Source organism: Mustelus asterias, chromosome 15 (assembly GCF_964213995.1).
Source record: "Mustelus asterias chromosome 15, sMusAst1.hap1.1, whole genome shotgun sequence".
Lineage (NCBI taxonomy): Eukaryota > Metazoa > Chordata > Chondrichthyes > Carcharhiniformes > Triakidae > Mustelus > Mustelus asterias.
The window spans coordinates 63,857,040-63,873,023 of NC_135815.1; the positions used below are offsets into that span (position 1 = coordinate 63,857,040).

Consider the following 15,984-nt stretch of genomic DNA (forward strand, 5'->3'; position numbering starts at 1 on the left):
TTGTTGGTGATCTGGATACCTAAAACCTTGAAGCTCTCGACCCTTTCTACTTTTGTCCCCATTGATGTAGACAGGGGCATGTTCTCCTTTATGCTTCCTGAAGTCAATGACAATCTCCTTCGTTTTGTTGACATTGAGGGAGAGATTATTGTTGCCGCACCAGTTCACCAGATTCTCTATCTCATTCCTGTACTCTGTCTCGTCATTGTTTGAGATCTGACCCACTGCGGTGATGTCGTCAGCAAACTTGAAAATCAAATTGGAGGGGAATTTGACTGCACAGTCATAGGTGCATAAGGAGTACAGTAGGGGGCTGAGAACACAGCCTTGTGGGGCACTGGTGTTGAGGATGATCGTGGAGGAGATGTGTGGTGAACCATCGTTGGTTCCCACTGGATAGTACTGAGCCAGGGTCTGGCCAGTACTACAAGGATGTACATATGTTACTGTTGGGTTGTGCTACTTGTTGCTGTTGGGGTTAGGGTGGGGTTGTTACACCTTTGTACTGTAGTGTTGTGGTACATCCCAGTCGGGCTCCGCCTCCTGGGAGAGGTATAAAAGTCCCTGCTCTGGCTGGGACCCCTTCAGTCTGGGATCGTGTATATAATTATTGGCTGCTTCATTACAGTAAATAAAAGCCTTTATTTCCCGAGCATCTCGCCTCGTGTTTGGTAACGCGCATCAAGATGTTGTTGCCTATCCTTACTGATTGTGGTCTGAGAGTTAGGAAGTTCAGGATCCAGTCACAGCGGGATGTGCCCAGGCCCAGGTCACGGAGTTCAGAGATGGGTTTCATGGGAATAATAGTGTTGAAAGCTGAGCTGTAGTCAATAAAAAGGAATGCTGGGACCTTTGCTGTTTGTAATATATATAAATGATTTGGAGGAAAATGTAACCGGTTTGATTAGTACATTTGCGGATGACATAAAGGTTGGTGAATTTGTGGAGCCATGATGTGGAGATGCCGGTGTTGGACTGGGGTAAGCACAGTAAGAAGTCTCACAACACCAGGTTAAAGTCCAACAGGTTTATTTGGTAGCAAATACCATAAGCTTTCGGAGCGCTGCTCCTTCACTGTTTGAGAGCACATTTCCACTCCATCTGACGAAGGAGCAGCGCTCCGAAAGCTTAGGTATTTGTTACCAAATAAACCTGTTGGACTTTAACCTGGTGTTGTGAGACTTCTTACTGAATTTGTGGATAGCAGTCAGGATATTGATCAGTTGGAGACTTGGATGGTGAGATGGCAGATGGAGTTTAATCTGGACAAATGTGAGGTAATGTATTTTGGAAGATCTAATACAGATAGGAAATATACAGTAAATAGCAGAACCCTTAAGAGTATTGATAGGCAAAGGGCAGGTTAATTATAGTTATTCAATCTAGTAATTTGGTTGTTTGCACTGTGGAAATACAATTGTGTAGCAGACTGGTCAAGGTAGAATAATGTAGAGTCTTGCTTTGAGAGAAATGACAATTTTATTTTTGGCACTTTACCACTTGCAGGAATCCAACCTTAATATATTCCTTGATTTATAAAATGCTGGTGAAAGAAAGAGCTTCCCATACTTGTGGGGATCAGAAGCTTTCTGACAAATGTGAGGTAATGCATTTTGGAAGGTCTAATACAGATAGGAAATATACAGTAAATGGCAGAACCCTTAAGAATATTGATGGGCAGAGAGATCTGGGTGTACAGGTACACAGGTCACTGAAAGTGGCAATGCAGGTGGAGAAGGTAGTCAAGAAGGCATACGGCATGCTCGCCTTCATCGGCCGGGGTATTGAGTTTAAAAATTGGCAAGTCATGTTGCAGCTTTATAGAACCTTAGTTAGGCCGCACTTGGAATATAGTGTTCAATTCTGGTCGCCACACTACCAGAAGGATGTGGAGGCTTTGGAGAGAGTACAGAAAAGATTTACCAGGATGTTGCCTGGTATGAAGGGCATTAGCTATGAGGAGAGGTTGGAGAAACTTGGTTTGTTCTCACTGGAACGACGGAGGTTGAGGGGCGACCTGATGGAAGTCTATAAGATTATGAGGGGCATGGACAGAATGGATAATCAGAAGCTTTTTCCCAGGGTGGAAGAGTCAATTACTAGGGGGCATTGATTTAAGGCATAATGTTTAGAGAAGATGAACGAGGAAATTTTTTACACAGAGGGTGGTGGGTGCCTGGAACTAGCTGCCGGGGGAGGTAGTGGAAGCAGATACGATGGTGTCTTTTAAGGGGCGTCTGGACAAATACATAAATAGGATGGGAATGGAGGGATGGTCCCCGGGAGGGTAGGTAGGGGGCTTTAGTTCAGTCGGGCAGCCTGGTCGGTGCAGGCTTAGAGGGTTGAAGGGCTTGTTCCTGTGCTGTAATTTTTTTTTTTGTTCAATGTTCTTAAACATGATTTTCCTTTCACAAAGCCATATTGACTCTGCCTGATCTCATTTGTAAATGTCCTCCTATTACCTGAAGATAAAATGAGGGACTTCATATTTGTTGAAGAAGTTTTTAAAAGGAAGAGGCTGGCTATGAGCAGGTTAATGCATTTCTCAGTGTGTGAACAAAGAGAAATATAGCACAGGAACAGGCCCTTTGGCCCTCCAAGCCTGCACCAATCATGATGCCTGCTTTAAAACCGTATGCACTTATGGAGTCCGTACCCTTCCATTCCCATCCTATTCATGTATTCGTCTAGTTGCCCCTTAAATGCCAATAATGTACCTGCTCCCACCACCTCCCTGGGCAGTGCATTCCAGACATTCACCACCCTCTGTGTAAAAAAAAAACTTGATGTGGAGATGCCGGCGTTGGACTGGGGTAAGCACAGTAAGACGTCTCACAACACCAGGTTGAAGTCCAACAGGTTTATTTGGTAGCACAAGCCACAAGCTTTCGGATCTGCTCAGATGAGGAGGATCGCAACAGACACCTCCAGACGCTGAAAGATGCCCTCATAAGAACAGGATATGGCGCTCGACTCATCGATCGACAGTTCCGATGCACCACAGCGAAAAACCGCACCGACTTCCTCAGAAGACAAACACGAGATGCAACGGACATGGTACCCTTCGTCATCCAGTACTTCCCCGGTGCGAAGAAGCTACAACATCTTCTCCGGAGCCTTCAACATGTCATCGATGAAGACGAACATCTCGCCAAGGTCATCCCCACAACCCCACTTCTTGCCTTCAAACAGACCATTGTCCGCAGCAAACTACCCAACCTTCAGGAGAACAGTGACCACGACACCACACAATCCTGCCACAGCAACCTCTGCAAGACGTGCCGGATCATCTCGCGTGAGAACAGTATCCACCAGATACACGGTACATACACTTGCAACTCGGCCAACATTGTCTACCTGATACGCTGCAGGAAAGAATGTCCCGAGGCATGGTACATTGGGGAGACCATGCAGACGCTATGACAACAGATGAATGAACACTGCTCGACAATCACTAGGCAGGAGTGTTCTCTTCCTGTTGGGGAACACTTCAGCAGTCACGGGCATTCAGCCTTTGATCTTCGGGTAAGCGTTCTCCAAGGCGGCCTTCACGACACACGACAACGCAGAATCGTTGAGCAGAAACTGATAGCCAAGTTCCGCACACACGAGGACGGCCTCAACCGGGATCTTGGGTTCATGTCACACTATCTGTAACCCCCACGACTTGCCTGGGCTTGCAAAATCTCACTAACTGTCCTGGCTGGAGACAATACACATCTCTTTAACCTGTGCTTAACCCTCTCTCCACTCACATTGTCTGTACCTTTAAGACTTGATTACCTGTAAAGACTCGCATTCCAACCATTATCTTGTAAATTGAGTTGGTGTCTATATCTGCCCTGTTTGAGAACAGAACTCCCACTCACCTGATGAAGGGGCAGTGTTCTGAAAGCTTGTGGCTTGTGCTACCAAATAACTTTAACCTGGTGATGTGAGACTTCTTACTAAAAAAAAACTTGCCTCTCACATCTCCTCTACACTTTTCCCCACGTACCTTAAGCCTATGTCCCCTAGTACTACACTTTTCTACCTAGGAAAAAACATCTGACTATCTACTCTGTCCATGCCACTCATAATCTTGTAAACCTCTATCAGGTCACCCCTCAACCTCCATCCCAGTGAGAACAAACAGTTTATCTAACCTCTCCTCATAGCTAATACCCTCCAGACCAGGCAACATCCTGGTAAACCTCTTCTGTACCATCTCCAAAGCATCCACATCCTTCTGGTAGTGTGGTGACCAGAATTGCACACAATATTCTAAATGAGGCCCAACTAAAACATAGGCATTAATGCTTGTGTATTAATTTATTTTAATTCAATTTATTATTAATAATACATTAATTTAGTGGTGAAAGAACAGGTCATGTGAGAGGAGACTCATTGTTCAACATTGATGGTCCTTCGTTTTCTCTGGAAGGTTGATTCAGTCACAATTAATATGCTTGCCACCAATTCCATTCCCTTGCCCAGTCATTGTCTCTGTACAAGCTAGACTGCATTCTCAATGCCTACTGGACCTTAAGCAGAGCTTCTGCCTCCTCTGTCAGCACAAAGACCACACTTTCCTGTGTCCATAACATTGCTGTTCAACTGCTGCCAAAATTTGCATCCATGCCTTTGTAATGTCCAGACTCGACAGTTCCAAAACTGTCCTGACCAGTCTCCCACCCTGCACACTTTGTAAACTTAAGGCTCACCCAAAACTCTGCTGCCTCTGTCCTATCATGAAAATGGTTGGCTCATCAATCACTCTTGTACTTTTTGATTTTCAATGGCTTCTGGTCCACAAGTCTCAAACAACGAGATGAGAATTTTGAGTTTACGTGCTTTTGTAGCATACATATCGGAATGGGTGATGTTATGAAGGGATGTAAACCATTTGCAACTATCTAAATTCTGTTTTCCTGTGACGCTGATCTCTTGAATGTTCTGCAATCCTTTTGTCAGATCTATATTGGGGTATACCTTTGACCATCATGTCTATAGTGTCTTGAATTCTTTCCACTGCCCTCTCTTTCTTAAGAGTTTTCTTGAAGTCCTTATCTTTGATTCCATTTTTAGACACCCTTGTAATATCCTCTTCTTTGTCTTCATCCATCAATGTCTATAAGTACTTTGGGGTAGTTTCCTACATTAAAGGTGGTACTTATTGACTTTTGCCATCTCTAGCCATGAGTTGGGAAGGGAATGTATCAGGATGGAGCAAATTCATCGACTAACTCCATGAGATTAAAAATGATTTCACCATCCTTCAAATCCCATCTTCAATATGACATTTTAATTTGAGAAACTATTTGGACAGAAAGGTAGCACTTTGCAACAAAGACAAAATCCCTTGCAAACGTTTAATCTCTGAATTAGTACTGAAGACAGATTTCCCAGAGCAATTACATAATTTAAATTGATGTCTTCATCCTTTTTAAAAAATAATCTTCTCTTTCAGGCTCTGTGTAGTGGAAAAAGCAAGGACGGACCCTTGAGTGATACAATGACCTGTTTTAACTCCGTTTGAAATGGTGTCTACTGCTCCATTTAAAACATTTTATTTTCAAAACAAACCAAATGTGACGGGCTTTGTAGTATAAAGCCGAGCTTCATCAGATTGAGATCAAAATGTAGCATGGTTGGCTCTGTCAATGTCAACACAAGAAATGATTCGATTTGCAGTTCCGAGGAAGATCATATTGGACTCACGATGTTAAATCTGTTTCTCTCTCCACCGATGCTGCCAGACTTGCTGAGTTTATCTAACACTTTGTTTTTATTTCAGATCGCCAGCATTCATAGTATTTTGCTATTATTTTAATTCTTTTCTCTTTATTCCCACAAATACTCCATGATTGAAAACTTGTAAAGGGATTTTGGATGCATTTGTATAAAGCATAAACATAGAACATAGAACAGTACAGCACAGAACAGGCCCTTCGGCCCACGATATTGTGCCGAGCTTTATCTGAAACCAAGATCAAGCTATCCCACTCCCTATCATCCTGGTGTGCTTCATGTGCCTATCCAATAACCGCTTAAATGTTCCTAAAGTGTCTGACTCCACTATCACTGCAGGCAGACCATTCCACACCCCAACCACTCTCTGCGTAAAGAACCTACCTCTGATATCCTTCCTATATCTCCCACCACGAACCCTATAGTTATGCCCCCTTGTAATAGCTCCATCCACCCGAGGAAATAGTCTTTGAACGTTCACTCTATCTATCCCCTTTATCATTTTATAAACCTCTATTAAGTCTCCCCTCAGCCTCCTCCGCTACAGAGAGAACAGCCCAGCTCCCTCAACCTTTCCTCATAAGACCTACCCTCCAAACCAGGCAGCATCCTGGTAAATCTCCTTTGCACTCTTTCCAGCGCTTCCATATCCTTCTTATAGTGAGGTGACCAGAACTGCACACAATATTCCAAATGTGGTCTCACCAAGGTCCTGTACAGTTACAGCATAACCCCACGGCTCTTAAACTCCAACCCCCTGTTAATAAAAGCTAACACACTATAGGCCTTCTTCACAGCTCTATCCACTTGAGTGGCAACCTTTAGAGATCTGTGGATATGGACCCCAAGATCTCTCTGTTCCTCCACAGTCTTCAGAACCCTACCTTTGACCCTGTAATCCACATTTAAATTTGTCCTACCAAAATGAATCACCTCACATTTATCAGGGTTAAACTCCATCTGCCATTTTTCAGCCCACCTTTGCATCCTATCTATGTCTCTTTGCAGTCGACAACAGCCCTCCACCTCATCCACTACTCCACCAATCTTGGTGTCATCAGCAAATTTACTGATCCACCCTTCAGCCCCCTCCTCTAAGCCATTAATAAAAATCACAAATAGCAGAGGACCAAGCACTGATCCCTGTGGCAGTCCGCTAGCAACCTGCCTCCAATCCGAAAATTTTCCATCCACCACCACCCTGGTCCAGTTGGCCTATTCGGGACCAAGGGGGCAATCTGTGGGTGGAGCCAGAGGACATTGGTAGAGTGGTACTCACATCCATCCTCATCCAGAGAATGAGGATGAGGTATGGAATTCAGGGAGAGGGACTGCAAAGTTCTTGAGCAAATTGACATAGAGAAGGACAAAGTAACGTCATACAGTGCAGAAAAGCCCTTCAGTCCATCAAGTCTGCAGTGACGATAGCTACCACTGAAGTTGCACTAATCCCATTTTCCAGCACTTGTCCCAGATCCTTGAGTGTTATGCTGTTTCCAAATACTTTTTAAAGGTTGTAAGATTTACGGCCTTCACTACCTTCCCAGGCAGTGCATTCCAGATGCCCATAACTGAGTGAAAAAAAATGTTTTCTCAAATTCCCTCTGAACCTCCTGTCGCTTACCCTAAAACTATGATCGCACAACCAAGGGAAACAGCTGCTTCCTGTTCACCTTGTCCATACCCCTCATAATCTTACCTCATAAAGCTCCAATATTACCTCCTTGCTCTTATATTGTGTCCCAGGCTGCTGTGGGAGGCAAGGAAGGAGATTGCAGGCGCTCTGACCCAAATTTTTAATTCCTCTCCAGCCACGGAGAGGTGCCAGAGGATTGGAGAACAGCTAATGTGGTTCTGCAATTTAAGAAGGGTTGTAGAGATAAACCAGGGAACTATAGACCAGTGAGTCCAAAGTCAGTGGTAGGGAAACTATTGCAGAAAATTCTGAAGGAGGGCATCTATCTTTCAGGTAAAGCTTTATCAGAGATAGTCGGCGTAGCGTTGTCAGAGAGAGGTCATGTCTAACAAATTTGCTTGAATTTTTGAGGAGGTGACCAGGTGTATAGATGAGGGCATTGCAGTTTATATGGATTTCAGCAGAATCTTTGACATGGGAGACTTATAAAGAAGGCAAATGCACACGGGATAGAGGGTAATTTGATAAAACGCAATCAAAATTGGCTCAGTTGTAAGAAATAAAGGGTGGTGACAGAAGGCTGCTTTAGTGATTGGAAGCCAGTGGCATACCACAGGGATCTCTTAATCGTCATTTATACAAATGACATAGATGACTATGTTGGGGGGGGGAGGGTGGAACCTTGCGCTTGAGATTCAGCTTTGCTGGAACAGTATAGTACGATCAGCATGAAGAAAACTGAAGTAAGGCTGAAGTTGTTCTATGCATTGGAAAATGAGTCCATGCTATATTGCATGTCCAACTCTGAACCTGCAGCTACTGCACAGTCATTGGCAAACAGGAAAACACAAAGTTTGTCCTTGGAGACATTGGTCTATGCCAGGAGTAATCTTTGAACAGCTTTCCTTCAATGCAATATCTGATTTTGATGCTAGAATCACCATTATGGAAGGCCTAAAAGGGCATTGTGGCGAAAAACACAATGAAGATGGTTGGCCCAAGAGTAACCCTGTCCCATAGGTGACTGGAAATGGGTCAGAAGACTTGTTAAATCCAGGTCTTAAACAAGCATGCCGTCGTGGAACTGTGAATGAATTTCTCGAGTCTTCCAAAATTATTCTTTATCTACCAGAGGCCCTCAGATCTGACTGTGTCAAAGGCCTCAGTCAGGTCAACAAACATGGTGTAGAAGTCCATGATCCTGGAGCTGTCTAACTGCAAACGTCATATCAGTGGTTCCTCGACTTTCCTGAAACAGCACTGACCAAGGTTAAAAATTTTCTTTTGAGACTCTTGGGATTTCCTCAGCAGCTACTTTTGTGTCTCATCCAGCTCGACACATACAACAAAATGGTGCTGACCCACCTTGAAGACCATTGGACCTTAGATTGGTCTTCTCTGTCCGGTCTGCCAGAATAAGTCTTCACATGCCAGAGTAGACAAATCCCTAAGTCACTGAGGGTAGGAGACTCTGTCGCTACCCTTTCCTCTTGGTTTGACCTGCTTATTGAATTGGTTTACCATGGTGTGTCACATGAGGTCATAAGAAATAGAAGTAGGTAATTTGGCCCATTGAACCTACTCTGCCACTCAATAAGGTTATGGCTGGTCTTATTGTGGTCTTGACTTCCCACTTTCCTGCCTACTCTTCGTAACCCTGGCTCCTTTGTAAATTGGTTTAACTCAATGATGTAGCCTCCATGGTAGAGAATCCCAAAATTAATGACTGTCTGAGAGAAGAGATTACTCCTTATTTTCATCTTAAATCTGAGACCATTTCTTCTGAAATTTGTTGTTCATGTAATGCTTAGTGCACACTAGATTGTTCATCAAGTGCCGTCTAATTGCAAAATCACATCTAACATTAGCCATTGGCCAGAGCTTACCGGCTGTTCATACACGATCTTCTGGTCCCACTGTTGCTGTACTCCTGCTGTGGGTTTCATGGCAGTGAGAGGTGCATTCAACAGAAAATCCCGTTGACAATGGCAGGACCAGAAAGATCCCACCGCTGGCCAATGGTGAGCTGCCTTCCACTCCAATAAAACATGCAGTGGGTTACGTGATAAATCCTACCCACAATTTTGAATTATGCGACCAATTTAAGCATCCCACCAAAGCCCATCCCTCTGCCCGATCTCCAGAATCCCATGCATTTATCATGGCTAACCCCCTAACCTACACATCTTGGGGCTATTTAGAATGGCCAATCTACCTAACGAACAAAGAACTGTACAGCACAGGAACAGGCTCTTCAGCCCAGCAAGCCTGCGCCAATCACATTGCCCTATCTAGTCCAACCGCCTGTATCGCCGTCTGTTCATGTGACTATCTAGGCAAGTCTTAAATGTCGCTAACGTGTCTGCCTCAGCCACCTCACTTGGCAGTGCAATCTAGGCCCCCACCACCCTCTATGTAAAAAAAATCTTCCCCGCACATCTCTGTACTCCTGGATCTTTGTGTGTCTGTGCTTTTATGGTTCTGCCATTTATTTTATAGCTCCCAACTGAATTGGATCTATCAAAATGCATCACCTCGTATTTGTCCGGATTAAATTCCATCTGCCATTTCTCTGCCCAATTTTCTAGCCTATGTATATCCTGCTGTACTCTCTGACGATCTTCATCACTATCCGCAACTCCACCAATCTTAGTGTCATCCGCAAACTTGCTAATTAGATCACTTATGTTTTCTTCCAAGTCATTTATATACATTACAAACAGCAGAGGTCCCAGCACTGATCCCTGCGGGACACCACTAGTTACAGAGCTCCATTCAGATAAACATCCTTCCACCACTACCCTCTGTCTCCTATGGACAAGCCAGTTCTGAATCTATCTAGCTAGTTCACCCTTGAGCCTGTGACTCACATCAGATGTGCAGGTTAGGTTGATTGGCCATGCTAACATTGCCCCTTAATGTCCTGAGATATGTGGGTTAGGGGGTAGATATGGAGGTAGGACCTGGATGGGATTGTGGTTGGTGCAGACTCGATGGGCCGAGTGGCCTCTTTCTGCACTGTAGGGTTTCTATGATTCTATGATCACCAGGGACCTGGGTTTAATTCTTGCTTTCAGTGACTGTGTGGAGTTTGCACATTCTCCTCGTGTCTTTGTGGGTTTCCTCAGGAGGTCCGGTTTCCTCCCACAGTCCAAAGATATGTAGGTTAGTTGGATTGGGCATGGTAAAATGTCCCTTAGTGTCCCAAGATGTTTAGGTGATTAGCGAGGTAAATACGTGGGTTTATGGTGGATAGGATCTGGGTAAGATGCTCTGTCTGTGTTTTGGTGCGGACTTGATGGGCCGAATTGCTGCCTCCTGCACTGTAGAGATTCAGTGGTGGGCACTGCTGGGATTGAGGTGCATTATTGACCCTCTTAATGATGGTTTGATGTTTTAAGTTTCAGTTGTGATTTGTTTTTTGTTTAAGGCAGTATCCCTTTAAGGGGCTGTTCTTTTAATTTGTGTCTCTGTTTATTTGATTTAGTTTACTTGGTTATTTGTTTTGATCCAATAGAGTTGAAACCCGAGGCCCCAGGCATTGATATTCAAAGCTCAGACAAGCTTCAATATAATACAGATTACACTGATGTGTACCTCTTATGGAAGACATGATAGTATGTCCATCACCACTCACTCCGTCCAATGTCATGACAGGGGTCACCTTTGAGGCACCCTGTCAGGATGCAGACACTGGCCTCATGCATCTATTCAATTGCCCTTTTGTGTAATGTCAGCATTTTGGGTGGGGAGTTGGGATTTGGGGAGAGATGCCACTGACTCTACAGGATCCATGCGCTTCACCTTGGAGTTGAAAGGGAGCAATGTGGGGATGTGACTGTAGTCTCGAGGGAAAGGAATGTGGGATCGCGGAGAGGCACGTACTGAGTGGGGAGTGCTTGGGTGGAAGTTCCAGAGATATTGAGGGATGAGGGTCAGGGCTCTGTCAGGAATCCTCATTGCTTACAGTGATGTTCTCTTTTCAGTGCATGGATCTGAAGAATCATGGAGCCAGTTAAGTTGGCTTTTTTACTCATTGCGATAGAGCAGCAGCAGAGACATTGACATGGTGCTGCATGTGGCAAGGACCAGCACCGTGCAGATGAGGTGGAGGATGGCCCGGAGCTGTTGCGGGAGCAGCAGCCCAGATGCTGGAGTCTTGTGGGATACATTACTGAAAAAGGTCTCCCTCCTCCCCCCCCCAGCTCAAGTGCTCACTCCTCAAATGGCATGAGCGTTCTGAGCTTTGGCATGACTCTGCAACACTGTGCCCACTCATGGCCCTCATTGCAGAGTTTGTCCTGCAATGAGACAGATGGGAGAGTGTAGGCGATTCATTCCCACAGATGGTGATGAAGTGTGACATGCATGGGACCTGAGCGGGAGTGTGAGGAGCATATCAACGAATGGGGGAAGGGGGGGAACTGGCTAGGGGAGTGGGTGTTTAAGAGGGCCTTGTGATAGGTATTGGCAACTCACAAGGTGGCTAGGTGAGAGATCAATTTGGGGGTGTGTGAGGGGGTCCAGGGTGAGATTGGAGAAGTCAGTCTTACCCTGGCTGCGTGAAGATTATTCATCATCTTACAACACTGCTGTCCCATCCTCTTCTGTAGTGAGCTGGCACTCGCTAAAGCTGCCACAGTTCCCATGCATTGGTGGTCACCTGCTGGAAGGACATCTGTGACTGTGGATTGAGGACGTCCCACCTCTGTCACGCACCATCCAAGAGTCTGGTCAGGGCTCCCACCGAGAAATGAGATGCTGGCTTCCTGGTAGCCATCCCTTCTGATGGAACTGGTGTAATTGCTGGAGAGACGTTTATATGCAGCTCCCCCTGATTGAAGCGGTTAAGTTGACCCGGAGTGCCCATATCAGGGAGGCTGCCATGAGAACAGCATGAATCATGGTGGGGGGAAAAAATTGTTAATGAGGCTCAAAGTTCCATGAGAAATCACGCCAGCATTGCCGGTGAAATTTGCATCCTTGTTTTCACCGGAGCCGGCCCTTTGCCAAATTCTAGTAAGTGAGTGGGCACAAAATGGCAGGAGTATAATGTGGGAAAATGTGATGATGTCCACTTTAGCAGACAGGATATTATTTAAATAGATTGCAAAGTGCTACAGTCCAGTGGGATCTGGGTGTCCTAGTACATGAATCAGAAAATGTTATCATGCAGGTACAGCAAATAATGAGAGAGGCAATTGTATGTTGACTTTTGTTACCAGGGAAAGGTGTATAACAGTAGAGAATTCTTGCTACAGCTCTGCAGGGCATTAGTAAGACTGTGCCTGGAGTACAGTGATCAGTTTTGTCCTCCTTGATTCGGGAGGGATATACATATATGACATAGATTAGGTGGCACGGTTAGCACTGCTGCCTCACAGCGCCAGGGACCCGAGTTCAATTCCGGCCTCGGGTCAATATGTGTGGAATTTGCACGTTCTTCCTGTATCTGCATGGGTTTCCTCCGGGTGCTCCAGTTTCCTCCCACAGTGCAAAGATGTGCTGGTTAGGTTGATTGGCCATGTTAGGTTGATTGACCCTAGTGTCAGTGCATTAACAGAGTAAATACTGTGTACAGTTCTGGTCACCCTATTATAGAAAGGGTATTATTAAACCAGAAAGAGTGCAGAAGAGATTTACTAGGATGCTACTGGAACTTGATGGTTTGAGTTATAAGGAGAGGTTGGATAGTCTTTTTTCTCTGGAAGGCTGAGGGGTTAACTTTTAGAGGTCTGTAAAATAATGAGGGGCTCAGATCAGCTCAATAGTCAATATCTTTTCCCAAAGGTAGAGGAGTCTAAAGGTAGAGGCATAGGTTTAAGGTGAGAGGGGAGAGATACAAAAGCGTCCAGAGGGGCAATTGTTTCACACAGAGAGTGGTGAGTGTCTGGAACAAGCTGCCAGAGATGATAGTAGAGGCGGGTACAATTTTGTCTTTTTAAAAAGCATTTGGACAGGTATATGGGTAAGATGGATATAGAGGGATATGGGCCAAATGCGGGCAATTGGGATTACTTGGGGCTTTAAAAACAAAGGGCGGCATGGACAAGTTGGGCTGAAGGGCCTGTTTCCATGCTGTAAACCTCTATGACTCTATGATTCTATGTGGGGTTACGAAAATGGGGCCTGGGTGGGATTGTGGTCGGTGCAGACTCAATGGGCCGAATGGCCTCCTTCTGCACTGTACTGATTCTATGGTATACTGCAAGCAGTTCAGAGAAAGTTCACTGGGCTGATTCCTGGGATGTAGGGTCATCTTATGAGGAAAAGTTGACTAGGTTGGGCTTTCACTTACTGGTACTTAGAAGATTGAAAGTTGATCTGAAGATTCAGATCAACTTGGCAGTGTAGATGCTGAGAGGATGTTTCTCCTCGTGGGGAAATATAAAACTAGGGAACAAGTTCAAAAATTAGGGCACTCCCATTGAGACAGGAGCTGAGGATGAAATGCTCCTCTCAGGAGTCGTTGGCATTTGGAATTCCCTTCCACGGAGCTGTGGAGGCTATGTAATTGAATATATTCAAGGCCAAGTTACAGATTTTTGATCTCTCGGAGGCTGACTATATTCTGGACAAATACGTGAATATGATGGGAATAGAGGGAGATGTCCCCAGGAAGGTAGAGGGTTTTAGTTCAGACGGGCAGCATGGTTGGTGCAGCCTTCCTGTTCCTGTGCTGTAATTTTCTTTGTTCTATACTGAAGACCAAGTTGCAGATTTTTGATCTCTCGAAGGCTATGTAATTGAATATGTTCAAGGCCAATTTTTGATCCTTGAGGGAGTCAGTGTGGGGGCAAGCAGGGAAATCAAGTTAAGGCCACAATCAGATTAGCCTTGCACTTAAAGAATGGTGAATCAGGCTCACTGGCCTAAATGGTCCATCCTTCCTGTTTCTTATGGTTAAATTAAACACAAGTCCTATTAGTTTAAGTGCAAAATGGAAGCCTTGCACTTGGTGCAAAATTATTTGTCTGCTGTTACTTTTTTCCCTTCAACTTTATTTTCTCTGTTTCAGATCAATGTTCGTGTTACAACAATGGATGCGGAGCTTGAATTTGCCATCCAACCCAGCACTACAGGCAAGCAGCTGTTTGACCAGGTCAGTCTGAAGTTTTTAATTCTTTATATTATATTGTATGCCCTTGATCTGTACCATGCCTTGCAATGGTAAACAAAACCTGTTGGAAAGAATAGTTTCTGAACTGAAATTATGAATCCCAAGTGTAATTATTTGGGTTGATGCATAATATTCAATGTGCTGCACAACAGAATCTGATACTTCATATGTGAAGGAGCAAAGAGAGGAAAAGGGGTTGAATAAGTAGCACACAGACCAAATTCAACCAAGTAATAAACTCCAGTATTTGACAAGGGAAAGAAATTGGGTAGTGAGGGATTGTGGTCCTTTTATAGAACAAGAAATAGTCTGAGAGAGGCAGGAACATCTGAGTAGGTATTTTAAACCAGTTCTGGGATGAACTGTATAACTTAACTACTTAAACTAATATAACAGCAAATTGTTGTTGTGATACTTCTAAACTTGAAATAAAGTACTTTAGTTGCCATTTAAATAAAAGATAATAAAGATGGCAAGGCTGGTGATATGTTGCAATTGTAGCATATGGGATTTGATATTCATAGCATCCACATATTCGGTAATAGACTGTAGATTGATCAACTTGAGCTGGAGACAAGATTTGGATACTTGAGGGATGAAGGTACTAGCAGGCCTTTGGATTAGATGCATCAGATTCAGTCCATGGTCAGGGACAGGAGGGTGTGATCACATGTGAGGCAGGTGTGAAGATTCACAAGGTCGCACTGGAGGAGCCTCGGCTCTCACCCTTGTCCAATAGGTTTGAGGTTCTTGTAGCCTGTATGGAAAGAATTGCAAGGAGAACAAGGAATTCGATCATATCACCTTGGTACTGGAAGCCAGTCAAATGAGGGGAATAAGAAGTAAGTGTTAGGGGGATAGACACTGTTCTCTGCAGCCAAGAGTCTGAGTCCCAACATCTGTGTTAACTGCCTGGTGCCAAGGATGGAGAAGAATTTTGAGTGGGAGGGGAAAGATTTAAGTTGTGGTCCATGTAGGTATGAACAACTTGGGTAGAACTGGGAAAGAGATTTTGTTAAGTGAGTATAATCAGTAAGAGGCTAAATTAAAAAGCAGAACCACAAATGTAATCATCTGTGGGGAGCTGGTGGTGCAGTGGTAATGTCACTGAGGTGGTAATCCAGGGACCCACTGATAAACTGAGTCTTTGTAATGGTGAACATGAAGCTACCATTAATTGTCATTTCTTTGAAAAACAATTTGGTTCACCAAAGTTTTCTGTCTGATGGGAAATCAGCCATCCTCACCTGCTCTGTGTGTGTTCCAGACCTGCAGCAATGTGGTTGATTCTTAACTGTCCTTTGTAACATCCTACAAGTCACTCAATCCCAGAGCAAAGAGGACAAAACCTAAAGTTGCCAGACTTGGTGTTGAGTCCTGAGGGCTGCAACATGCCCAACTGGAAGATGAGATGCTGCTTCTCCAGCTTCACAGTAAGAGTTTTAACAACACCAGGTTAAAGTCCAACAGGTTTATTTGGTAGCAAATACCATTAGCT

At 44.5% G+C, this 15,984-nt stretch overlaps 1 protein-coding gene across 3 annotated transcripts in view; it reads left to right on the forward strand.

The window, feature by feature from the left end:
• Nucleotides 1-15,984, forward strand: part of ezrb (ezrin b) — a 297,539-nt gene that overhangs the window by 60,540 nt on the left and 221,015 nt on the right. For all 3 annotated transcript variants that reach the window (XM_078229989.1, XM_078229987.1, XM_078229988.1), the window contains exon 3: nucleotides 14,385-14,468. In XM_078229989.1, coding sequence (XP_078086115.1) covers nucleotides 14,385-14,468 — 84 coding nt within the window. The remainder of the gene's footprint in view (nucleotides 1-14,384; nucleotides 14,469-15,984) is intronic.